Genomic DNA, 27,707 nt, shown 5'->3' on the forward strand with positions numbered 1-27,707 from the left:
AATCGAGTGACAGTCCAAGCAGCCATAAGCTGTTTGCTTTATTCATTAGAGAACTTTAAATGTGTCAAGAAATAGAATAATGTCCATGCTCTTAGATCAGCATTAGCAATGAAGATTACAACAGCTCTGGGACATATGAATGGGCAAACTTCTTATGAAAACAAGTTTATTGAGAAGCATTTTACCATAACAGCAAAGAAAATATAGGTTACACATTTCGATTGCAGGAATATTGATTCAATATGCATTGAAATATCTAACACTGTAGTGACACAAACATCATGTAACCCAGTGCTGACCTCAGTGGCCCCTTCAATCATGTTTTAAAAAAACTTCCTTTTCATACACACATGATGGAAAGAATATGTCATATGTGAGTGACATAACAACACGTAATACTTGCTGAAAAATTTATGGAGAATTTACACAATATACAGCCTTTCACCTGTGTCTAGAGACTCAGATACTTCAGTTTGTAAATTGCAAGTGTTTATTTTATAAGTCAAAGCTTTAATGTCAGTACATCAGTAAAGGATGTAGAAAGACTAAATAAAAAAAAATCAGTTAGCTGTATAAACAACTCTTTATTGCTAGTCATTTTGGGCAAAGTGACTTTACACAGAAATATTTACAAGTCCAACTCAATATATTTTTTGAGAATTGTTTGATATCTTTTTTTATTATAATTTTTTTAATAAGAATTGAAATGGAAATTAATTGAAGCAAATTGCTGTAACATTCCAAGTGGTAAATACAGGAGATACATGCCATATTGCCTCAATAATATTTAAGAACTTAGTGAAAATATTTACTGTGTTTTTTGTGTTGTGTGATGTGTTTTGCTCTATTATCTTTTGTATCAGTACCTAAATGTTGCATTGTTTTCATAATCAAACTCTCCGTGGTATTCAGCCTCACTGGAACAGCTTTGGTATTTTAAAATCAAGTAAGGGTGTGAAAAGTCTGGAATTTTAAAATGATTGTGTCAACTGCCTTTTTGACTATGCCATAAATGCAAATTTCATAGGTTTTACCATACAGAGAACATTTCCACATGGCATTTTACCTCAGAAATGCTTTATGTGAGTAGTGCAGTTGAAATTGCTTGCCTATGAAAGTGCTGTACGCTGTTGGAATCTGGAAAAACCTTTCTTCCAAAGAGATGTAGATGTAGTAGAAGACCCTCTGTGACTAGCCACTGATTTTTCCTGGGTGATTTGACATTTCCTTCTAGTCCTACTGTAGATGTATTTAATTATACATGAATTAAAACTGTCTTGATCCTCTAAATTATCATAGACTAGTCTAATGGCAGATATGTAATATTTCTGCAGTGAAGTCATAGACATCAAGTTAATCAAGTTGGCAGATCTGTGAACAACGGACTTAATTTTTTCATTTTAAAATACACAGCAAATAAATGCAAATTAAACTGGAAGATGGCCTTTGTTTTTACTCAGCAAACAATACTCAGAGAACGTTGAATAGTTTAACTGAAGCACATTAAAATATTCAGTGAGTTGTATTCAAGGCAACAGTAAGTATAAATCTGTGGTTATTGCTGGCAGCATGAGCATAATATACTGATTTGGTTGATTGTGCCAAAAACATTGTGAAGAGCAAACAATGAATAAATTTGTACTAAATTTAGAGTAGTTTGCATACATGCTTTAAACATTAAAGCTAGGTATTTTTCACCAAGGCAATACATTGATAAATGATTACAGAAAAATAGGTACGTATTGTGAATTGAGGACCCGTGGTTTTGGCTAACATACTTACACCTTTTCCACTCACATTGAATCTACATGTATCACCTTGGCTGTGTGTTAGACTGGAAGAAAAAGCCCATACTATGGTAGAAATACTGTGAAAGGGAAGTACAATAGCTTGATAGAATCATTTATCTTCAATTTAAAGACCCAATAAAAAATAAGTCAAAAAGGGAACTAAAATATAATTATCTTAGTTTTTAACAACCTTTATTTTTTCATTTTTTTAACAAAGTTCCTGAGACATTAAGACAAACAGTAAGACCTTCACAATATGTTCCTTATTGACAAATGCTGCATTGCAAATGTTGGTTTATTACTACAATAACCTCTCAGTACTTGTATATGCATGTATTGTCACAAGGTGAAATTTGCCGTTCCAAAGGTTTATGCATGTGTGCCCAGGTATAATCACAACTTAGGTGTGAGTACCTTGTATTCACGGCATGAATATTTAAGAAGGTCCATACCATTTTCTGTCTTTATGCACTTAACTGCTACAACTCAATTTTCAAGCTCAACAAAAATAATAGACCTAATTACTTTTCTCTTATATTTGCAATAGAACTGAACAGTTTACCATCTGGTAATAATAATGCTTTCTTTAGCTGGGCAGGGAGCAGTGAAATCATGCAGATAATGGGTAAGCATTGTTAGCACCAAGGATGAGCAGTTTGAACTGTCTGATGTGAGTATTGAGCACATTTGTAGCTAGGTCTGTGGACTGGGACCTGGGAAACTGGAGGGGATTTACAGCTAAGCAACAGCTGGTCCAGGTGACATGCTGCCTGAAACACTCATTTCCAGCTCCCATATTCCACACATTTGGGATGGGATCCTCAAGCTCTTGTGTAACCTGTACTTGAAACCTTGAAGATTAAAATACTAGGTTTGTGATACAGTCAAGGAGCCATTATGAATTCAACACAGATTGAATTGCTTTTATCAAGAGGGTTCCAAGAACACTGACCGCTTTCGGCAGAAATCCTAAAGGCTAAGCATCAGAAATTTCCATCTGCTGCTGAAGTCCTGGAGTTTTTTGAAAGTCAGATAATCACTGTTCCCAGCCCCGCTGTTCCTCAGATTCCAGACAGCAATGCTACACTGGCAGGTTATTAAGGAACCTAAGAAGCTTCTATTAAGGAACACTGTTACCTAACAAGATGTTGTGCATGACCTAGCTCCTCCTGTAGACATGCAAAAGCCTTCTTCTAAAATTTGTTAGGTAACGATGGTAAACCAAGCGCTCCTCTTGGGATTAATTGTGATCAGCTAACAGATTTTCTAAACACAGGCATCCTTGTCCACACCAAGGGAAAAGTCATATTCAACATCTTGTTTAATTAAAATGTTTTCTAGTATGTTTTCTCCGTGTAGACAAGGTCTCTAAGGAAGAATGACTCATGAATGCAGCATTGCCATTATGGAGTACCTTTTGGAGTAACTTCCCATTTCTCCACATTTTCTAAGGAAAGCATTGATTTGGCTCATTACCTAAAGGTTAATTAATGTCTGTGAGGACCTCTAGGGTGCCATTAGTTAATCCCGTATCACATCGCTAAATAAAATCCTGGGCAAGAGTTGAAATAACTGCCACTTTCTTAAGTGAAAGCTAATATGTAGGTCTTTTCCAGCATAGTCCATGCATACTGCTCTATAGTTTTCCTTGGAGCCTACTTGACACATACTACAATTGAGATGGGCACAATGCATGACTGCCTCCCTAGGAAAGGAGTGGGCCTTGATTGGCACATGTATCACAGTGAACCTAGCATTTTGTGGACTTTTCTGAGAGAGATATACACTTACAGAACAGGTAAAAGGTTTATGTCTGTGAAGATGGAGTGAAACATCAGGCTAATAGAAATTAGCCTGTATAGAATTGTCTGCAGGGATACTTTTTTCCAGGCATTGATTATTCTTCAAATAATGTTGTTGCAATCAGGAAGAAGTTCCATGCTTCATCTTGTCAAAAAAGGTGTTTTAGCCAATAGACAAGCAGATTTAAGAAGAATTTTTCTTGTTTTTATTAGAATACAAAGATCAGCACAAGATTCTTTCTGTCAGACAAATATTCTCAGAAGGAAATGCATTGTACGCATAAAATATTTATGATCATTTCTTACATTGTAACTATATCTATGTAAAAGCCCAAATAAATACCAACTGTTCCAGCTATACAATATACAGTGCCCAAGGAGTTTATTGCCACATTTTCTATCACCAGTCTCCTTTCTGTTGTTTCTCCAGTAACTGTGTTGTTGCAGGGAAATGATTAACACAAGGGGAAGGAGGGTGCATAATGACTTCTACACTGTAGGGGGTTGTCTGAACTAACACATGGATCTAAATCTCTTGAATCTGTGTTGGAATCTCTGTTCAGGGTGTATTATGCAGAAAACATGTAGAAAGTGAGCTACTCAGGTTTCTTTGAAAGACAAATCAGTGTGTATCACAAGCACTTCACACTTTTCAGTTCATAGCTTTGAGGGTCAAAGAAGAGCTGAAGGCAATAATTTGTCTCCTGAGGACTGAAGTCATAATGATTCTATTTTTATCTGTGCTATTTAGTTTAGCAAGTACTTTTAGCTAGATTTCACTCTTTTTCTCCCTATTCAGTGAATAGATGAAGTATGGAAACACATGGGGAGAAGAGAAGAGCTATAATCCTGTGCTGCTGAAGTCTCAGACTTTCACTTTTTGCCAGATGGATAATGAGACCACATTTTAAACAGTCATAGTATTCTTAGGCCATGTTATCTGATTATTGATAAAAGGTTTGTGTGTGTGATGGAATAGAGGAGCAAAGAGCAAAGGAACTCAAAATACCTACCAGTCACCAAAATGTTTGCATTGAAGAGATGTATATGAAGATTGCCAGTTTGAATGAGAATCTTGTAGAGGGAAATGTAAAGTAATCCATAATGGGAAACAATTTGAAAATAGAAGGTATTAGTTGGAAAAGGGAAAATGCTCTACTGAGGAGAGTCAGTTTGGGCATCAGTTTTTTCTGTCATTTTATTCCCTCCATGGGTTCTGTTACTGAGCAGAATGTTTTGCATAATAGAATTCCGGACTCTCTTCTCAGGGGTTGATATTCCATTTGTGTACACTCAGAGGATGTCAAAGATGACAGCTGGTTATTTCTTCAACACACAAGTTTTGATTATGTCTTGTTTTATGGTTAGTATCCAGTTTTCACAAGAAATGTTTCCCACCCAGAATACAATGAATGTTAGACTGATCTAGTAATTGTTCCTTTCTATATTACCTTTGGGCTCTTGCTCAGCTAGTTGGATCTAAATTGTTTTAAAAATAATTAGGCCATCATAAATCACTCTGGGTTAGTTCACATGTGACATCACCAAGGAGACCCAATGGGACAATTAGAATATGTTTTTGGGCAATCTGTCTGTAGCTATGTTAACTACTTTATCATGAAAATTAAGTTTGTAAACAGTAGTCTTTACAATGTGGCAAGTTAAAATATATTGCACCCTGATAGAGCTGTTCAGCAAATTAGATTTTCATAGTGCTAATTGAATTTGTCACAAAGCTGATGAACATTAGCTAAAGAAAGAGCAATATATTTTATTTTATTGAGCACATCTCAGAGTGCTTGTAATTTAGTAGGGCCACCACACTTTCTGGGCAGGCTATCAAGTAGGATGTTGTAATGATTTGCATGACTACTCTAGTAGATGGAAAAATGTAGCTTGTGTTTGTAGCTGTTCCATTAGTGTCTTGCACAGTGTGCACTCCTTTGGTGCTCTTCAGAGAGCTGTGTCATAATCTCAGCATCTTTTGACGAGTCCTGTCTGGTGAAATCAAGTAACTATACACCATTTAAAACCTAGTGCATTATTAAATGATGAGACAAAGGAAAGACTGAGAAAGGCAGATAACCAATAGAATCCTGAAGTTATCAAAACAGAGCTCTTGCCAAGGGTCTTGGAATTCATCTGATTCAGTTGCTGGAAAAATGCCTGAATTAAGAATTATCCTATGAGGACCAAAAAAGTAGAGCCAAATTCTGGCACTGTACACTTTTCTCCCAAAATGGGTATTAATGCTGCAAAAACAAAATAGGGTGAACAACCCCTGGCGCCATGCTTGGCCCCCTACTGTAGGCTCTATCTGCCAAAACAAAATGAAATAGAAGATCAAAAATTAAGGGGCGGGGGGGGGGAGAGAAGCTGGAAAAGGAGGGTACTTGGAAAGGAAAAAACTCATAGGCTATGCCCCCTGCCAGCACTGAAACACTCGACTGCAGCTCCACTTGCAAAGCACCTGTTGGCAGCTGCTGGAGTAGTTTATAGGTTTTGGGATAGAATTAGGACAGAAAACTTATAGTCTATGTTCCCTTATGTAACATGCAATTTGGCCTTAGTTTAGTAAAATAAAAGACATTCCTGGGCAATAATTACAGCAATAAATAAATAGCAATGACAGCTTTTGCTTTCTAGAAAAAATAAATATATTAAATTGCATGATTTTTAATGACTCTCGTTACTACTAATTTTAGTGTTCTTTGGTGATATCTTTGGTGTTTTCTTCCTTTTATCCAGAACTGAAGAACAAAACAATGTTGCACGGAGTGGAAAGAAACTATGACAAAAAAATTCTCATAAATATTAACTTGATACTGTCATTCAAACACAGGGGCAAGAAGTTAGGTGTAAGGGGTTATATGTCCAGTTTTATGTTTTGCAAGCTTTATACATTACAGTGGAATAATAGAAAGTAAGAAAATTGTGTATGTTAAACTAGAACTCTCAACAAGTATTTTATGTCAAGAATTCAGTTTAAACTTTTTAATTTCTTCACAAACTTCCATGTAAACTCCTGTTCAAATTTATTTTGTTGAGAATTTTAGCATTTATGCCCTCCTTCTGTTACTAACTCCAAAAATTACTACTGTTTGTGTACAAAACTTTTGCACTCTTCTGTTGTTATATAAATAGATTGTTCTTCCTTAGGAGAAATATATAACAATTATCAATAATATATGTATTCAATATGTGAAGTATATCAAACAGAAAATAAATGGTAATTTTTAAACACAGGCATTTATTACAGGGTGAGCTAAAAGCTCTATTGCTTTTATTGGCTAACTCTTCTTTGGCTATAGTGAGAATCTTTCCTCTGGTAATGCTTTGGTTCAGCATAGAAGACTTACTTATATAAGTACCTATATTATTCAGAAAGTTTGGATAAACTTGAAATAGAAAGTAGATAATGTTTTGGAATGTATATATATATATTATATAAACTTTAAAAATCCCACACTTTTCCTGTTCTACTTGAAACACTAAATTTATTAGTTCTAAAATAATTGAAATTTGAAACTTTAAGCCTTCCTTAAATTTATATTCAGTAATGAAAAAAAGAACTCAAGTTTCTGACACTACAGTGTATGCTACCCAGGCAGAGCCTGGCTCCTGCATGACACCCACCAAGAGTCTTTCTCCATCACGTCTGCCAAAGAATAAGGCCAAAGTGCAAATTCCTTTAGTTCAGTAGTTTGTGTGTGGAATATTTCAAAATGAAATTTTCACTTTGTGTTAATTTCTTTGCCTTGCTTAGAAAGAGAAAGTAGTTGCATAATCTAGCATGTAATAGATTGTTTTAGGTATTAGAGACTGTTAGCTTTAGTGACAGCTGAGCTCAGCCATATTCTGTGCCATTAAAATAAGAGGACAGGATCTGGACCTTAAGACAGCAATATCTGAACAAGGAGAACATCTAGTGGAACATAAGCATGTGCTTACTTTCAGTAGGACTGTATGGTATGCATAAAGGAAGGGATTTGCAGATATTTTAACTCGAATAAGAATGCTTTCCTGAGTCAAGATTTTTAGAAGTTTAGCCATGAATCACCAAAAGACACATTCTATAATACAGAAGTTTTGTAATTACTTTTGCTATAATAATAAATAGATTAAATACATTCATTCTTAGATGCATTCATTAAATACATGCATTCAAACATTATTGTAAGTATAGTTTTCACAAACTGTTTTTGTGTTAAATTTATTACTCTGGATAAAAAGAGACCATGGATGCTTAAGAAGCTTAATAAACCAGGGCACAGAAAGTTCAAAAACATGATAATCTAGTGTCTTGTACATATGGGTATGTATTTTCTTGGCATTTCAAAATCCTTTAAGATTTATGTAGTTGTTTTTATTATCTCTGCACATTGATAGGTCTCTAAAATACACTTTTACTGTAATCCTGATAAATACATCTTTTTATTGTTTTTGCTGTTTGGAATGAGGGTGATACTTGGAATGGACAGAGGAATAGGCAAGCCCAGAAAATTTAAGCCAATATAGAGAAACTCTGAAAGTTCTCCCTGGGCGACACCTGCTGCAGAGCATGGACAAAATGTGGATGGTAAACTTCTGGACTTTTCATGTGGTGTCAGATGGTAAAAAGTAACAGAACCATCTTTGAAGCTGATGGTGGCAGGTGCATTCAGTATTTTCCAGATCTCTTCTTTCTTGGCATTTCCCCCTTGCTATTCACACCTTCCATTCTTGGACATGGAAAGCCCCCAGCATGTGAATTTAAGGGCTCATGATGAGCAGTGGAGAGGAAGGGGAAAAGCCAGGACTACACATCGGCATTATCATAAAGCAAGACAGGATGAAGAACCAGTAAGGCTTCAGCACAGATAGCCAGCTCAGGAATCAGCTGTCATCTTAACATCAAGTTCATCTGAGCCTCCAGTGCTGTCCTGTATAATAATAGTGTCCTTAGGGATTAGTCTTACATGACGAAGAAGCCAATGCCAGCCTGAACTCCCTTCCTTCACTAATTTCAGAAAGACTTAACGTATTTTATATGACACCAGTCAAATGTTCCTCCTGTTCTTGTCAGAAAACTGAGCAAAAACTATGATTAAATTGATCACATAGCCTAAGTCCTCACTTTTCCCACTATAATGAACAAGTAGAACTGTTTACTGTCTAAAATCCTTGATGGTTCAAATATACCGGAGAAGTGTATGTTTAATATACAAGGTATATAAAGACTATCTCAACAATGATACATTTCGATTTTTACGTTACTTTTCAAATTTCAAAAACTATTGGAGTTTGAAAATGAAAATTAACTACTATTTATACAAATGTTCATTAGGACTTTTTTTATTATTATTTTATAGGTCTTGTAGAAATTTGCCTGATGCATCCCCTTGATGTAGTGAAAACAAGGTAAGATTCTGCTTGAACAGGTCTTGTTGACACTGGAAGATATCCAGATTAGGAGCTGTCAAAAAATAAAATGCTAGAACTCCAAGTAAGATAACTTGCACCTTTAATGGCATTTATATTTACTTACCTGTATCTACAGCATTTGACAGGTGGAATTTGAATCTCATAACACATTTCTGATTAGAGGTCATCTAAAGGTGTTAAATCTGGTTTATGACATGTATTTTTAATGTAGCAAAATCCTATAACATGAAGAGAACTATAGTTAAATTTACTTACTATATGTATCATCTGTAGTAATGCTTTTACATGTAATTGCCAAATACCATATTGCCTCCAAAATAATTTTCACAGAATTTTGAGAGCTGATAAAAATAATAAAATAAGGTGTTCCATATTCTCTCTATAAGCCAAGTAACTTCATTATTTTATCTTTTAAAATCTTTTTATCTCTCCCTATTTTCTTTTCTGAGTATTAGTGTTTATGTGAGTATAAATGATTAAGTGACCTGAAAAATTTGGTCAAATTAAGTTTTTTTTAATGTTGATTATGGAGATGGAAAAAGAATAATTGTGTTTCTAGTTTCTTGAATATGTTTTTTGCTTTTTTATGCTTTTTAGTTTTCATATCAGTTCATGAGGGAGTGTTACCATATATGAAAAGCAAACCAAAATTCAGAAGTATACAATGAGGATAAAACCTTTCATGCCACGTGTGTTACATACAATGCAAATAATTACCATATAGTGCTCCTGGAGCTCTATCTAGGTCTCAGTCATGTAGGCAGAAAAGCTTCACTAGGAGATGAATCAGCCCTAAACAAATTATGAGGACAGCTGTGGTCTCTGGAATATGCTTAAAGCAGTCAGTTTTGACTTGTGATTCTAGTTCCAGGTAGCCAACACGTGAGCTCATTAGGGATGTATTTTGACTTCTGTTTAAATCACATTCTGGGGTTTACTTAAGACTTCGAGATGCACTTTCCTGCAGCTTGCATTTTGCGGGAGGAGGCCATCAATGGTCATTGCCCAACACCGGAGGACAGTAATGCAGGCTCCATCTGCACTAACAGCTACTGAGGTGCTGTAGATTCTCCTCGGGAGTTTGCTCAGGCAATTTTTTTGTGTGCCTTTATAATATTGAATATATTTATTCCTACGGAGACAATACACTTGGTGGTTTCAAGGGTCCTCTCTGCCTCTCCAAGTACCACTGAGACCTTGCTATTAAAACAATATTTAGATTAAAAGATTGAAATTAAAGACTCAGAAACAACAGAGTACAAGCAAAACAAATACAAGACCAAATTCAGAAGAAAAAAATCTGTCTTGCTTTGCTGTCCTGTGGTCCTTGTGGGATGAGCTTTAAAGATTTCATTTTGGCAGGTTGTGCTGTATGGCTCTCAAGCTTTTGGTTTTACCTCTTCCTGTTTTCCTCAGTACTAAACCAGGAGTCAGGTTCTTCTGTAGTATGAATGCAGCATCAGTGATTTACTTCTCCTATCTTTGGTTCCTTTGAGGTTGTCATGCTACACATTGTCATGCCTCCAATCTTGGTTGAAAGAACAAAATACATATCCTTAGAATCATTCATGATTTAAGACATGCCACATATCATAAATCAGAAAAAGCATTAATTGCACATCTGTTCTGATAAACTGGCAATCAACAGACGTACTTTCAGCTTTCTGATAGAAACCACACATACGTTTGAGACTCAGACTACAAGGACAGATTCCCCCATTTCTATTCCAGATTTTACTGGGTTTGTCATACTTTTAGTAGTGAAAATGCTAATCAGATCTGAGATCCAGAAATGGAAAACATTAAAGAGTATACAGGAATGTTTGTGAAACTGTATCAATATTTTTTAAAAAACGTAATAAAGATTAGGAAATCTGTGAGATCTGAGTCCATAAACAGTGGAATTAAACAAGTAGGAAAAAAATGGAAGAACAGTAGGTGTGCAGAAGAAATCAGATTATGGATTGTGGTGAAACCAAGGGGCTGAATCGAGTAAAAAAGCCATGAAGCAAATTTCTTCATTTGAAGAAACTTCAAGTGAAGTTGAGTTACCTCCACTCTTCCACTGAGTTAGCTGCAACTGTTTGCAGAATTGGGCAGCACCTAAGGGGTACTTTTCCTGTGTTTTGTTGATGCAGAGATATTCAGAGATACTACACAGATTTTGCATTAATTTTTCTGCTGGTTTTAGCAGATGTTAGTACTTGAAAATACTTAACATTTTGAAAGCCAATGACAAAACCAAGAATAGAACATCCTTTGATATCCAACATTCAATTCTATGTTCCTAACATCATGCTACTTCTTTTCATTTTGTAATGGTCCAAATTTACTCTAGCAGATTAATTCTTTGATGACCTTGCAGAAATTAAAACAAAACATTGTTTTTCATTCTGAAGTTTGGATTTAGAATGTTTTCTAATACATTTTCATTTACTTTATACCTTTGTTGTAGTGCCTCGAAGACTGTGGTGCACTTACTCTTTTCCAACACGGTACTAATAATCTGTTATTTCCTAATCATTTCTAGCTATTACAGTTTTGGTGGCTTGTTTAGGGGTTTTTTCCTTATGGTTAGGTGAAAGGATTTATAAAAGCACCATTTGTTGCTTAATTTTTATGGTGTTTTGAGTTTCCTGCCTTTTTTCTATAAACTATTTGTTTGGTGGAAGGAGTCCCATGGCCTTTTCAAATTAGTGGAATCTTATTGATCTAAGTTAGCATTCTGAATGAGTTTAAAGAAAATGCCAAAGGCTCACATCTAGTGGACTGGTGGCTTAGCATCTTTGCTTCATCGATTATTTTGTGTGTGTATGTTTTTAATAAAAAATTGGAGAAAAGAAAGTTACTGTCAGAGATTATTTTGAAATCCTGGAAAATGGTTTGGCCTTTTTTGTGAATACATTTTGCAATATCTTTTCTGTGTTTAGTAGTTTTCTATTATTCTACAGTAACAATGCTAGACTTGTTTATCTACTCACATCAAGGGAGGGACTATATACATATAAAAATACATGTTTGTAAACTATAGACAAGCTAGATGCTTAATGGAGTGGTTTTTACTAAATGTACATTTGAAGTAATTTTATTTTGTTATTTATTAGAACACCAAAGATCATTACTTTAAGAAATTCATGTGAGCAAGATAAGTAGGTGGAGATAACTATGATCTATTGTTTTAGATCTATGAATCCCACTTATTCATTGAAATAAAACTCTTTTCTCAATTACAAGATATATTGGTATAGTTTCTGATGAGACACTACTGAAAAAAAAAAAAATTGGGCTAAACTTTTAATGTCTCAGTATAACAGAGACTCTGTTAGCTGTTTTATTTATCAGTTACCCTTATGATGAATTTAACCATCTGTAGATTAAAGTACTGAATCTCTGTTCCTGTCCTCCTAAATACAAGTTTTACAGAATTTGGTAAGGGTTTATATGAGTGCCTATGTATGAGGAGAGAGAGCAGTAGCAACTAAGAGGTTTTTTGGTACAGATACAGTCAAGACATAGAAGGTCTACTTTTTAATTAAGAAACCTAGATGATTTTTCTTTGCTGGAAAGAGAGGAGAAAAGTGTCTTAGTCTGGACACATTGTTTTTGCTTATTTTGGACCATTTTTTGGATGTTAAGTCTAACACAGGCTGTAATGTTGTTTTCATCCATCAGACTTACCAAGCGCTGAAAAAAGGGTATGCTAAATCATGATACCTGGGACAAGGCATTGTCATATATATTACTTTAAAATTTAAAAAAGCAAAGGGCTTTTCCAGGTAGAGTTTATTCTTTGTGTCCTAGTGGCATATGTTTCGGCTTAAGCAAATATACAAAATTTGGAACCTAATAATGTTTTATTTTTGGAAAATTAATACTTATGCAACAGCTCACGAGTGTAGTTGGTGAGTGAAAGGGAGAGAATTACAGGGAGTCGTCTGAAGTCAAGGGAAAGCTAATGTTTTTTAAGAGATCAGTTCAGCAAGCCTGATTGATAACTGGACAATATTACTGTGGTCTGTGTGATGGCTCCAGGTTATGTTCTGATGTATTGTTATAGCCTTGAACAGTTTGAATTTTCAGGAAAAAATATATTATCTTTTAAAATTTCCCTACTACTTGCTGGCATAAAACTGACATTTTCAGGAGCTTGTTAACTTCCAATCTACATGCACTAACATAGAATTTTTCTTGCTATTACATTTTAACACCTCAAAATATGCATGCAACCAAGAGCGATACTGCAAAATTAGGACTGACTAGAAATGAAATTTTGGCTATTATTTCCTCAGGTTTATAAGTTGATTACCTTTACATGTGCTTTCCCTTTTGCACTGATTATCCCCAATATTTATACAGCTGAATTTTAGTGACTCCACTGTTCTTGAAAACAAATTTCAAAGTTACCTGGGCAAGTATTCGTACAAACTGTGAAATATATATTGAAGTAGAAATAGTCATGGTGGCTGTGACTTGGTGTTGTATAGTTAGAAAATGGAAACCATACTTGTAACTTTTCTTAACAGTTGTCTACATGACAGAATTTAATAGAAAACACATATGAAGAAATGTATGATTACATGCTTTCAAATAATAGAGGAAAAAATAACAAGACATCACCAAAAACTTTCAAATACATAACACATCTGAAAATATTTCTGTCTGCATGTGAACAGGAAAAATGTTATGTGGATTAGATGAATCATTTACTTATCTCTTTAATTTTGGCAGTAATTTGACATCACTATATGTTTTGAGACAAATATTTGAAAGAAAGATGGTTTCTTTCATATCACACTAATACAAAATTATGCTCCAGATCTGTACTGACTTCAGTGTAGACAGATTAGTTCATATCACTTGAGGATTAAAGGTTTTTTGCTTCCAGACAACGTATTCTAAGAGCAGTAAATGTTATCATAAGGCAACTATCATCTAAAGGACTCAGAGACAGTCTAATTTATTATTTTATCAGGAGAATCTTCAGGGTAACTTATGTCCTAACAACTGAAACATATATTTAATAATACTTCTCTGGCTAATTCAAATAATGACAGTTACTTATGACTTTAAATTGTTTTGCTCTCTATTTAAACAAACTTGTTTATTTTCAGACATAATTGTGTCTTCATAAGCCAGCCTCACATTGGGATCATAGCATCATAGAATTAAGTTTAGGTTGGAAGGGAACTTAAAAATCACCTAGTTCCAACTCCCCTGCCATGGGCAGGGACACCTACTAAACCAGCTCAATGATGGGTGTGCAGTATGGACAGCAATGCCTGAGAGACCCAGAAGGCATTGTTTCAAAAGCATTTACTTCAATTTATCAGGAGATTGTTAATAAGTACAGCTTGTTTTCCTGATCAACCTCTTTGACCTCCCTGGTTTTTTTCTTAAAGCTCTGTCTCACTTTTCACAGAATCTGGGAAAGATGCAATCCATGTTGCTTCTACTTTAACACCTTTTTACATAGTTCAGTGTTAGATCAGAATCTTCATGTGAGCTGACTTTCCATCTTATGTGTGATCCAGAATATCAGCATTAAAAAAATGAGGCCAATAATTCACCTTAGAAACTCTGGAGAAAGTTTTCATCTAGTCATGATGGAGATTTTATGGTTTGCCACTCTTTCTGCAAAAATCTAGACCAACATCATGGATCTAAACCCCCAAATTTAGAAAATAATTTGGGATCTAAATCCACATTTGGAGTCTGCATTACAGACCCATTTCTAGTTAGCAACTCTTCTGCTGATTTGTGTGCGTGTTTATCCATTTTGTTTCTTTGTTCCAGTTCTGTCATTTTGGTCTTATTAAAAAAGTTCAGCTTACTACATGTGTTTCCGATCTCATTCCATCTGTTGTTTTGCAAGAGCTACTTCCTTTATATCATTAATTCCTCTTTGATTTCTGGTCTTTTTTGTTTGAATGAGCAGTAGTGGAGCCCGTTTCTGAAAAACATTGGTTTAAGGAAGAGTTCATTGTCCTTATACAATGTTACTATTTCCAAATGACCATAGCTCACTTGGTTTGCATCAGGCGATGTTAAGTTCATGTTACTTGATGCAAACTGCTCTAGTTAGATTCACAAAAGTTTTAAGCAGAAAATAGTCTTCCTGTCCTGGGAAAATTATCAGGATGCCAAACAATTCTATATTGGAATGAACAGTTGAACTCTCAGAAGTCTGTTAGAAAAATAATGAGTTTTGGCCAATGAAATTCTTCATTTAATTAATTTTTAATTTTGGAAGTTTTCAATGCCTTTTATTTTTTTTCTTTCCAACTAATTTTAAGTAATTCTGAGCTAGGAAAACAAGTTTTGGGTTGAAAATGTAGAGGCCAACATCCACTGTCACCTAAAAGAAATGAATAAAAAAGTATCGAAACTGATCATTTCCTGAGACATGGATTTTTTCATTTTGAGTTGAAAAACAAAAAACAAACAAACAAAAAGTAAAAATAATCCCTGAACAACACAATTTAATGTCCTTATTTCAACTGAATGTCAAGGCTTTTCTTTGGGATTAGTTTTACTTGATTTATAGTGGCCTTTGGCACAATTGTTCATGGGGTTTGTGTGCATATTGTAGCTTGTACTCTGGTTTTGGCATTTGAATTTCAGCATTCAAATACTTTGAATATTTCCTTACAGATCCAAGTTTTGTATAATAAGAATGTATCTGAAGTTTACAATAATTTGGATGTGGATGTGATCCAGGGGTCTGTAATTTACCCTTTGTTTTCCTTCTATGTACAATCTGTTAGGAATTAATAAGGGCACACAGGCTAATAATTCCTGCTAGATATACTATTCCGATTTAAATCCTTCCCTGAATTAAAGAACAGTATTGGTGTGCACTGTTAAACAGATGCTCTGATTTGCAGTGCTGGTCAAAGTGATTTCTGTTACTATGTGCTTTTTTTGTATTCATAGGCATGCCATATGTATATGTTATAAAGAGTGTCAGGATCCTTTGGGATAAAAGGAACTGTATAAATGCAGCTTCATCCTCTCCTCATGGGATACTGTGTTATTTGTGATCAAACAGCAGAACTGTTTAATAATATCCGTATTTCGAATCAGTGTAGATTTTTGAAAAAAAAACTATAACATATATTGTTTCTTGATTTTAGAATAATCCTATCCCTCCTTTGACAGAAGCTGAATTTGTGCATCAGCAAATCAGACTGGCAGAGATCTCTCTTCTCAAGCTTTTCCTTAATTTCAATTAAGCATTCTGTCAATTACTCTGTTTTTTTTAATGAACAGTAGGTACTTTTTTAAACAACTGAAATACCATAAGATAATAACTTCCATTTGACATTATGGCGTGATGATACCATGCTTTGGGTTACATCTTGTCTGTGCCATTTCACTGGCCATACCAAAACTAACCATAGTTTCTTGAGCTGTAACAATCGGAAATTTCTAACACCCACCAAATTAGCCATGTCCACCTTCAGCATGCTCAAGGTAGAACAATAATCTCTGATTCCCTTTTAAAGAATCCTTTCCTTGTTTCTGAGGTTTTTAGGTGAATAAAATTAAATAAATGAAAACTCCAGATGCTTAATTAGCTATCTACATACTATAGGGGTACAGCTGTCCAGTCCCCCTAGAAGTCCCCCTTCCTAGAAGGAAGAGAAATGGCTTCTATGTGCAGGAAGGAAGTATTGAGACCATCATAGAAGAACTGAGAAGACACGCATTCAGAGATGAGCAGATGAGCTTTTCAGTAGAGGAAGCAAGTGAACAGTCTCACACAGAGAGCAAAAGAGAAGGAATGCCTCAGCAAGAACCAGGACTGATGAGAGGAAATGTGTGATAGTTTTCTTGCATATTTTCTTCTCAGTCCAGTAGATGCAGAAGGTGTGGTTTAGGTTTCTGGAAGGAGGCTGGATCAAAGCTGACTTGGATTGGCCTTAGTCCTCTTCAAAATGTAGTATATAATTTTGTTTGAGATTTTTGTTCTGGCATGTCTTTCCAGCACAGCTCTGTCTAGTAGAACCCTTAAAGATGATTCTTTGTGCAGCAGCTCTGAGGAATACATAGAAATCATGCTAAAAGACATACTGAATATTATCCATCCTACTCGTGACAATCCTTTGACTATGGACATTTGCAAAATTTAAACATGTATTTGTTCTCTTGAAAATTTTATGCTTGTTATTTTGCTTTCCCTCCAATTTGGACAATGAGCTAAAATAGTTCACTTCAGGTCCCTTTAATTTACATTTTGCTTTCATTCTAATGCCATAGCACAATATTCTTTCTGCGTTTGGATTTCCAGTACTTACAAAGTTCGTGTAAACATTTACTGTCAACGACAGGGCAGAACCTGTAATATGACAAGAGCCTGAGGGTTTCCCTTCTATAATTTGCATCTATATATTTCCACATATTAAAAATAAATGTACACAGGCATATTTGCTTGTACTGGTATAGCATCTTCCTTAGTAGAGGAAATGCAGTTTTTCTCTAGTACTGAAAAAACCTGCAATTGATTAGCTGTGTCCTCATAATGCAGTTGCAAGAGGGTGGTGTGGACTGCATTTTGTGATTTCATGGGCTGCACATTGTCCACTTGCAGTTTAAATCCCAGGAAGCTCTGAATATTTTTCCTTCCATTTGTTTTTATCTTTAGGAAAATATTTCCTTTCGTAATATGAGGCTACAAATAACCCTCTTCTAGACAGAATAGGCAAACATGACAAAAGAGCTCCAAAACTGTAATTATGGAGAACTGTGCTATGGGTTACAGATATGACAGAATAATTCTTTTTTCACTGCACTGTCTGATGAGAAAAGGAAGAAAAGGGAGAGAACCAAGGACTAAATACCCTCTAAAATATACTCATTGTACTGTTGGCTGCTTTTCTAGTTAGAACCTATCAAAGAAATAGACAGTGTAGAAACACTTGGATACTCTTTGTAGCATCTCAGGAGTTCTGCGGATAATCAGGACATTGACATGAATCAGAAACAATGACCACATCTTCATGACAGAAATGAAATTCAGTTTGAAACATTTTGTATATGTGGGTCAGCTGACAGATCTGGAAAAATACAGCCATATTTGTACAGCAAAAACCCTCTAGTATTATAGTGTGTGTTATGGTTTGTATTAAACACAATAGATGTGTTTAATTATTTTATTTGTTCAGATTCCCACAGCCTCGGGATATGCCATTGTATTGCTGTAAAAAGAAGGAAAAAAAAAAAAAAAAAGTAGTTACTATAACTTATGGTAATGTACCTTTTTTGAGTTATGTAAATTGACTCGGTACCCCTTAGACTTTGATAGTGAGAAAGAAATAACATTAAGAGTCATAAGGCTCAATGTAATGTGTGCTATCCTGTACATCATTTATGAATCTGATTTATTTATTTTGGACATGGGACATCTATTCGCCTGTTCATCTGCTAGTTCATGGCAATGAGGAATGGTACCAAAACTGCTAACATTTTATCCAGGGCTGTACTGGAGGCAGTTTAGACCACTTCAGTAGAACCAGCACTTAAAATCACAGCCAGTTCCCAAATGGGGTGTCACAGCCTGCATCCATCATGTCCTGCCTCCTGCCACTGCTGTACCAGCACTCAGAAATCCCCATCCCAGTATAGAGTTCAGAAGCCTCTTCCCTCTCCTCTCTCCCTGCCTCTGTTAGCTGCTTGGCCCCAAAACACAGCTTTTGTCAAGCCTATTTTAAAGTATGACAGGTGACAAGCTCCCTCTAATTCCCTTGAGAGGCTCTTGCATTGCCTACCACTCCTCACAGTCAGGAAGTATTTTCTAATGTTCCAATATTTCCATTATGCAGTTTCATCCCTAACAACTACCTATGGCCCTTTCCATTTATTTATTCCCTTTAGACACAATAGATGCATGGCATGCCCCCATTTTCTTTTTCCCAAGCCTAAATAAGTGTGAGATATTCAAAGAAGCCCTTTAAATAATCCTTTCTCAGTATCAATCCTGTATTTAAAATATAATGAGTCAAGTGAAACCATGAGGGATGGAGTGGAATGAGAGCAAGAGCAGAAAGCAGAAAGTGTAGGGCCTAGGAGGTGAGAAAGTACATGGGATTCTATTTACAAGAAAAATACATGCTGAAAATAAGTATTTAAGATGGGAATTGGGGAGTGGAAATGAACAGATGTTAGCACAGTTACAAAAGTAGTCTGGAGACAAAGAAATTAGATAGTTTTGAAAATGTATGCATTTTAAAGTAATATTTTAAATAAAGATTAAGCAGCTGGGAAAGGTTAATAGGCTACAAGTTGGAGACGTCTATGGTGTACATAAGATTTTTAAAAAAACAATCTAACAAAGCAGCTGGGTCAGTTATTAACAGATGTTAATGATTTGTCAGTGGTATAAAACATTATGATCCCATTCAGGGGTAGACCATGGACATGCCTGATTTCTCCATGGACAAAAATTTTGCATTAGACCACTGTCATGCCTAATTTCTAACTATGGATGGAATATGTCTAGAATAAAGCAAGGAACCACTTTGTTTTAAAAAAAATGGAAAAAATCCCCTGTGTTTACTTATATTAGTATTTGATCATGTGGTAAATAAAATGAGTGGAAGGCAGTTTAAGTATGGGAAAATCACTGTTTAATATCTTCATTTACAATAAACAGAAATTTTCTACCTCCTTACATTTCTTTTTTTCTTACTTGTATTTGAGCTAGCTTTTAGAATCTATGGATACAAGAGAATAAAGCTGTATATGTTGGAAGCACAGTGTAACTGTAGCAATGCCAATAATTCTCTCAGAGAAGCTGGCCATTAATACTGTATTTAACTATGTCCCTAAAATAACTGCATTAGGCCAGTAAGCGCCAAGTAAATCTATAAATAAATAAAAAGAGATAACATCTTTATGAACTATGCTTTTTGTATGTTTTTATGAGCAGATGCATCAGTGTGTATTTTAGGTCTAGAGGGGGTTTTGAGAAACAAGAGTCTTCATGTTGAGTAGGATGCAAGTAAAATATCATCTCCAAAATAATCTTGGCACAATAGAGCTGGGTTTTGAATTTATTTCTCAAGAGACAAAAAAAAAAAAATCAACTAAGGAAATATTTGCAAGTTTTTAGCTGCTGCAATGTTGTAGTAAGCTGATGACTCCCTAGTGAGCAGGCAGTGGGTTAGATTGTGCTTTTACAACCCAAGTTGAGCCGGGGCAGAGCTCAGTGGCACCAGTTGAAGAGCTGCACATGGAAGGGATTGTGCCTCAAGAGGTGCTGTGACCTTCCTGGTTTTCCCTTATCCCAGTAGTGGGTTGTTGATCCATAGCAGTACGAAATTCTCATAACTACAGAAGTACTGCTATTCTGTATACCTTTCAACCCCTTTCCCTAAATCTGGAGCAGTATCCCCTGTGTACTAGCTGCCATATACTTGTCTGCAGTGGAGTGGTTAAAAGTGCTGCAAATGCCCATATGTACATGATGTAGTTCAGCATCTGTAACAGAGAGGAGATATATTTTTCAGTGCTACATGTGATACTATCCATCTAGCATCATCCCAGATGCAGCAACTTAGATCAAGATGGTCTCTCCCAGGAGGTACATACTTCTTTCTCTAGCACATTAGTGAGCTGAATCAAAACAAGAATCAGACAAGTATCATAGACAGTACAAGGGAGGAAGGAGGACAAGACAAATGGGAATTGGGTTGGGAAAAGTGCCTGTAGACAGCAGCAGGTCTTTAGATTATTCTGCTGTCTCATGATACTTTTCCCTGAGTGAGTCAGCTACAAGGAAGGATCAAATTAAATAGTTTTGAGATTGCTAAACTGGAACACAAATTAGGAAAGGAAAAGCAAAAAGGAAAAACTTTTCTGACTTTTTTTGTATCTTAGAAAGAAGTGAATGAAGGCATATTTCATTTGAAAATGTGGTTCCACAACACTTTAAACTCAGTTCTTTTGTTCCCTTGACACAGTCATACAGTGGAACTTCGGGGAGTTGACGCAGAGGAAAACTGATCAATTAATCATTTTCAGGTTGCAATTCTTTTTAGCCAGCTTGGTTTCTGGAATTGGTTCCTCACACAGTTGAGTAACAGGCAATACCAGGACAAAGAAGGGGGCAACCCAGGCAGGTATGCTAAAGCAATGCATGAAAAACATGTGTGTATACACTGTCATCTGGTGGAAGGGTGATCTGACACTAAAAGAGTTAGCCCTGCTTCTGGTTCCTTGTCAGCCAACTCCCTTCTCTAGTTTATGTAGTATGGTCCTATCATTTTCCTTATGTCACATCTAGAAATTGCAAAACTGCAGGGAAAATTTATTCAGTTTGATGATATATCATAAAATTAAGACATTAAGTTTTCTAGGTGCTGCATACTGTTAGATTCTCTGTTATAATGCAAAACTGCATCTCATCTTTGTATGCATATTTATTTACTATGTTTCCAAGATAAATATTGAACTTTTATTTGTATGATTGCCATTTTTTCTATCTTGTCTGAGAGAACATACTTCATAATGTTATATCTTCTCTTAGAATATGAAATCCAGTTAGTATGGACAAAAAGTTTGTCTGAAGTTATAAGTTGAGTCCCACCACAGGGGGAATAAATATAATGCAAGAATGTTAGGTAGGTAAAAGACTTTCCTAATTTAGCCATGGAAAGGTGAATTTTTTAATGAATAGCAATGCATCCTTTTCCTTTTCATAACTCTTCTTATGCTTTTTCCTGACAAATTGCTTTATCTGAACAGTTTGATATATCTAAGAAGTGAAACAGCTTGCAATGCCATTGTTCTACAGATAATGCATTGTAACAGTATATGGCATATACTTCATAGCAAACCTCATGAAGTTCAACAAGGCCAAGTGCAAGGTCCTGCACATGGGTCAGGGCAATCCCAAGCACAAATACAGGCTGGGCAAGGAATGGATTGAGAGCAGCCCTGTGGAAAAAGACTTGGGGTTATTAGTGGAAAACTGACTATGAGCCAGCAATGTGCGCTCACAGCCAAGAAAACCAACAGTGCCCTGGGCTGCATCAAGAGAAGTGTGGGAAGCAGGTCAAGGGAGGTGATTCTCCCCCTCTACTCCATTCTCATGAGACCCTATCTGCATGCAGTGTCCAGCTCTGGGGTCCCCAGAGTAAGAAGGACATTTACCTGCTCAAGCAGGTCCATAGGAGGCAATGAAGATGACCAGGATACTGGAGCACCTCCCCTATGGGGACAGGCTGGGAGAGTTGGGGTTGTTCAGCCTGGAGAAGAGAAGGCTTCAAGGAGACCTTATAGAAGCCTTCAAGTACTTAAATGGGTCCTCCAGGAAAGATGGGAATGGACTCTTTATCAGGTTGTGTAGGGATAGGACAAAGGGTAATGGTTTTAAACTGAAAGAGGGTAGATTTGGATTAGATAGAATGAAGAAATTCTTCACTGTGAGGGTGGTGAGACACTGGCACAGGTTGCCCAGAGCAGCTGTGGCTGCCCCCTCCCTGGCAGTGCTCAAGGCCAGGTTGGACGGGGCTTTGAGCAACCTGGTCTGGTGGAAGGTGTCCCTGTCCATGGCAGGGGGGTTGGACTAGATGATCTTTAAGGTCCCTTCCAACCCAAACCATTCTGTGATTCTGTGATATGTCTCAGTAAATTTAGGAATATGCTGAAATTTAGTTTTCAATTTCACAAGACAGGAAATTCTGATTTTTGCACTTTGTTGTTGCTAAAAGGACAAGATGCTTATGTCCTTCATATCAGCAACACTCCTCGTTATACAAGTTGTAGTTTCCCATGGGCCTATACAACATAGCACCCTAGGAGAAGACCAATTGTTACAGTTTCTGATGAATTTGTGAATTGAATTGGCTTATTAAAAGGGTTCAGTGAACATCAGAGCTATCACAGAGAAAGGAGAGGACCACACAGTGAAAAAGTAGGAATAGGGGAGAAGGAATTGAGGGTAAAACCTCCTTGTTTTGTTTTAGGTGAACTCTTACATCAGTTTAACTGATCATGGAACAGCTTAAGTCAGAGGCATCAAAGCGTTTAAATCATGGGTGAATTAATTCCTGTTCTTTGGAGTACTCATTTATTAGCTCTGCAATACTTAATTCATGTGTCTAAACACTTTGCCAAATTTGAATGAATAAAGGATTCCTGAAGTTGTTTGTTAATAAAATTGCACAATATAGCAAAAGTTGCTTGCTGTTATTACCATGACAAATGATTGCATATTACAAAAAGCTGTTGACTTTTCTGTGAAACATGTAATTAGGGTTGAAATTTTGTATTACAGCTTCAGCAGTTATAATAATTCATGGCTACTAAAAGGAGCCTCACACTCCCTCATGCCAGCCCTGTGTTCAGCAGATTCAGCTCTCTAACTTGGCCAAAAATTAATTCAACAAGAAGAAAATCTTTTTTTTTTTTTTTTAAAAAAAGAACAAACTGTCCAGCAAAGAGTAAGTGTAGTTGGAGGGAGAGGAATGTGGATGTAAGTAAGCTGAGACCTCTCTCTCCAGGCAGGGGTGTGAGTTTTTCAATCAGTTCTGCTGAGCAGTGAGAGAAAAATGGAACATGTTCTGCCCTAGCTAGGAAATAAACTTGGATATACAAATAAGTATATGGCCATATATAAAACTTGTTCCCAAGGACGTTTTTAACAAGAAGCTTGAGGTCCAGAATCATGGAACCTGACAGTACAATACTTGTCCTCTTGCCATACTTGCCTTAGGATCCTCTGTTGACCATTGGCAATGACTAGATAGTAGGATGGATGGCCTTCTGATCTTTTGTCATCTTATACAGAATACTGGAACAAAAATAACTGAGTCTAAATTCTCCTGGATAGATTTAAATCTAGGAATTAAGTTTTAGGTATCTCAGCAAGGGTATCTCAGCAAGGTTGTGATGCACCCTTCTAATAGGTGCTGTGGAGTCAGAAAACCTCCTATCTTTACTGTAGAGCTCAGTCACTTTCTTGGGTCAAGTAACTTATAAAGGTATATATGACATAGTTGCCTGTGATAACAGGGGCTGAATTCACTGACTCGGCAAGCCCCTTTCAGTCCACTATTCAATTGCATGACAAATCATCAGAAAAGTAATAAAAGAATGATGAGTGTATCACGCTCACGTGCATTCTGAAGCACATGAAAAACATCTCATCCATTAGGAACAACACAATCACAGAGAAAATCACTTCTGTGGAACAAAGTTAATAGTACTAGATATCTTCAGCTGGCTCTGCTGCAGAAGCTACTATATATGAAACCTTTCTCTGATTAGCCAAACAATACTTGAGATCAATTAAATGCACTAATGATGTCATTTCTACTTCCTCACTTTGCAGCCTTTGTAGAAATGTATACAGCAGAAGTATTTAGAGCTGCTGAAGAGGAAGTGTAAAGTCCTATTCTTGTCTTTTTATGCTACTCTAACAGCTCAAGGGACCTTGAGGGAGATTTTAGCACTGGAAAATTTTCTTAATGGAACAGAAATCCTTAGGTGGTAGGTGGTATAGAGGTGGATTAATGACTCTGCTTCACCTGTTCCTCACAAACTCTTATATGGGAATAGGTAATCCTGGAAAGAAGTCAGTGGTCAGAATGTCTTTTATACTCCAGTTTTTTGTGGCTGCCAGGACAGACCCTTGTGACTAATAGGAATTCAGCATCACTTAGAACAACTCCCAGAGTTGTGTTATGTGTGCTGGGGCTACAACAGCTCCACTATTCTTGGCTAGCCTGGGTGCAGTGGAACTACACGAAACAGCTTTGAAAAGCTTGGCGCACAGTCCTTCCTCCCACTTAATCACATTGCTTAAGGATAATGTAAACTTCAATCTTGGGTGACAAATCATAAAACTGATACAACACAAGGCCAATTCACAGGTGCTCTTGGAAGACATAATTTGTGCAGTTGCACCAGAGTTCAAATGATGGGAATAAATACCCAGAAGCCTTTGGAAAGAGTTTATTTTGCTATCTGCAGACAAGTTAGCTTCTAAACGGACAGCTTTCTTGAGGCTGTTTGAAAGATTCCATATTTGACAAATTGACCAGGATTTTTATCCAGAGCATAATAAAACTCAGAATAAACAGCAATTTGGTGACCTAAAGTTTTGATAAGTCATATTTCAGAAAGCAGACAAATATGTTAGAAGAAAATGTCTTTTGGAGATACATCAGTCATTAGAATTTGCAGTAAACTTTTCAGATTTCAGAATGATGAAGCTACTTCTTTGGAAGCTAGTGTGAAACTGCAGAATTTATACAGATGCTGAATGCTCCTTGTACTTCACATATTCGAATTCATATATTCTGACTGTGCGAGCAGTCTTTGCAACAGTCCTAAAAACAGCATAAAGGTTTTAATCCCTATTGAACAGAAAAAAAGAGAGGAAGAAAACTGAAAGAACTTCCCTTAGTAGTAGAGCAAGGACTGAAATTCTCTCAGCCTCACACCTTTGTCAGCAAAGGTCTCCTGAAGCATAGTAGGATTATCAAGGGTGTGCTGAAGAAGCCCCTAGCTGTTCCCTCCATCCTTCTGCCAGAGGTTGCTGCCCCAGTCACAGAAGTGTAGCAGAAGTAAAAATGTGGTGACTCTTCATGTACTACAGTTTACCAGACCATCAAATTTACTTGACATTACTTCCATTAAAGCTAGTCTGTGAGCAAAAGTACCTGAGGGACAGTTAATTTGATTCCTTCTGCTACAAAGTGGTAAGCTGGGGCAATGCGTCAGACAAGCATGTGAAAGTAGTATACCCTTGATTACAATATTAAATCCATTCCACAAAGTCCTGTGGCTCAGAATAATCAGTTACACACATCCAATATTGGTTGATAATTTAGCATGACATGAGATTTTTCAGGGTGATGAATGTCTGTGACTTTAAATAGATGGGAAAATGTGAAACACTTTCAAATGACAGTCTAATTTTATCTTTCACTGCCTTCAGACTCCACTGAGCATTGAAATAGGGCCAGAGTATTTTAGATGTTCTGCTCTGACCATCTACATGGGCTTGAGCTCACGACATGGAATATTTAAGCCAGGTTTCATTAGAAATTCAGTTTTGATAAACTTTTGTATTTCTTGGAATTTTCCTCTAAATTGACAAATGTTTCTCAAAGTGAAATTTTCCAACATAGCAATCCAATTTATCAAGCTAGAATTTTCAATTTTGCTGTAAATATACCATCACTGTATTAGCGATCTCTATAAAATGGATCTATAGAAACTGTTTGAAGGTGTATTGTCTTGCTGTTTCTCAGGTATGGTCCATAGTGTGGCTTAGTTCCCGCTCAGAAACTTCTGACATGAGTTAGGCATATGTCTGTGCTGAAGGGGTCAGATTCAAAGAATGTTTCATTGATGTGCAAGCTGTATAGTGTCTGGGCACATAATCAAAGGCAAAGTTTTGAATAAATAATTTCAGTGTGGTTATATTTCTTTTATCTGGGATACTCACAATATGGGTCTATACATCTAAAATTGCTGGATTATCTATAGAGGAAATATATTATGTGCTTAATAAGTACATAAAATTGGAGGTGGGTGGGGAAGGTAATCTAGATACTGAGCTTTTTTCTGCCCTTGTCTTTTTTAATTCTGTGGTTTGTAGTATTATAGTCTATATTTTCAATACTTTTCCGTTCCACACCAGTGTATTTTAGTACTTTTTTTTGTATGCTGAGCAACTCAAGTACAAGTACATAGGAGCAGAGAATTTAATTGCACTTTCTGTTGTTATAAATACTTCTGTAATGCAAAAGAATTGCACTGGCATTTTAATATGCTGTCACTTTAAGATACTACATGAAGTGTGAACAGAGCACAGGCACTTTTAACAGGTGTCTCTAATTGTTATTTTCTTTCTTAGAAATAGCCATAATGTAAAATTTGGTGAAACATCTAGACCCAAGGTGTTTGGATCCTGCAACATGCTAACCAGGTTTTCCTTTGGCTGCTGGTAAAAACAAATTGGAGTGTGTAATTGATTTTTTGTAAGTAAAGCTTTTATGTTTGCTTTGAGTTCAAACTCCATCTTTTTCTTGTTATTTTTTTGTCCCTTAGGAGGGATTGCTACATGGGCTTTTAGAAAAAAAAGAGTTCAGTGTATTCGTTTATTTTAGCAAATAGGATGTTTCTATTACTTTCAGATTTTGCCAGTCTGTAACTGGAGAAATAATCGTGAAAAGGGTGAAAGCCAGATCAATTACATTTTTTAAAAGTGTATTTTCATTAAATTTTCCAAGTGCCTGTTATGTTCAAAGGGAGTTAAAGATTGTCTTGTTCACAGAACGTTTGAAAAGCCCCTTAAAAGAAACAGATCCATCCAGAAAAATGTTTGGATTGTTGGATGAAGTGTTCTTTAAAAAATGTCAAAAGAAGAGCATTGACATGCATACAGTTTTTTTCAGATTTTCAGTGGGATTAGTACTAGTTTCAGAAGTTGATACAAAAATATCTTTAAATGAAAGACCAGAATACAAACCTGGTAACAAAAGTTGATAGTGAATTTTGAAAAGAAAAAAAAAAAAGTTTTGTTACATAGCAAATTAATTATGAACATGCATCTTCTATAAAGTTTACTTAGTTAACAGGATTTTATTATAAACAGTTATTCTTTTCCAATTTGGCAGAAAAATAAACTATGTAAGCTCTTCAAAGTTATATGCTTAAGACTTCATGAACATTCCAA

The 27,707-nt window shown here is 36.0% G+C and overlaps 1 protein-coding gene across 1 annotated transcript in view; it reads left to right on the plus strand.

Annotated features, from left to right (window-relative positions):
- SLC25A21 (solute carrier family 25 member 21) overlaps positions 1 to 27,707 on the plus strand; it is a 140,590-nt gene that overhangs the window by 14,693 nt on the left and 98,190 nt on the right. Inside the window, exon 2 of the mRNA XM_026849780.1 lies at positions 8,944 to 8,992. Coding sequence (XP_026705581.1) covers positions 8,964 to 8,992 — 29 coding nt within the window. The 5' untranslated portion in view covers positions 8,944 to 8,963. The remainder of the gene's footprint in view (positions 1 to 8,943; positions 8,993 to 27,707) is intronic.

This window comes from Athene cunicularia (genome assembly GCF_003259725.1).
Source record: "Athene cunicularia isolate RWA chromosome 5 unlocalized genomic scaffold, athCun1 chr5_part1, whole genome shotgun sequence".
Classification (NCBI taxonomy): Eukaryota; Metazoa; Chordata; class Aves; order Strigiformes; family Strigidae; genus Athene; species Athene cunicularia.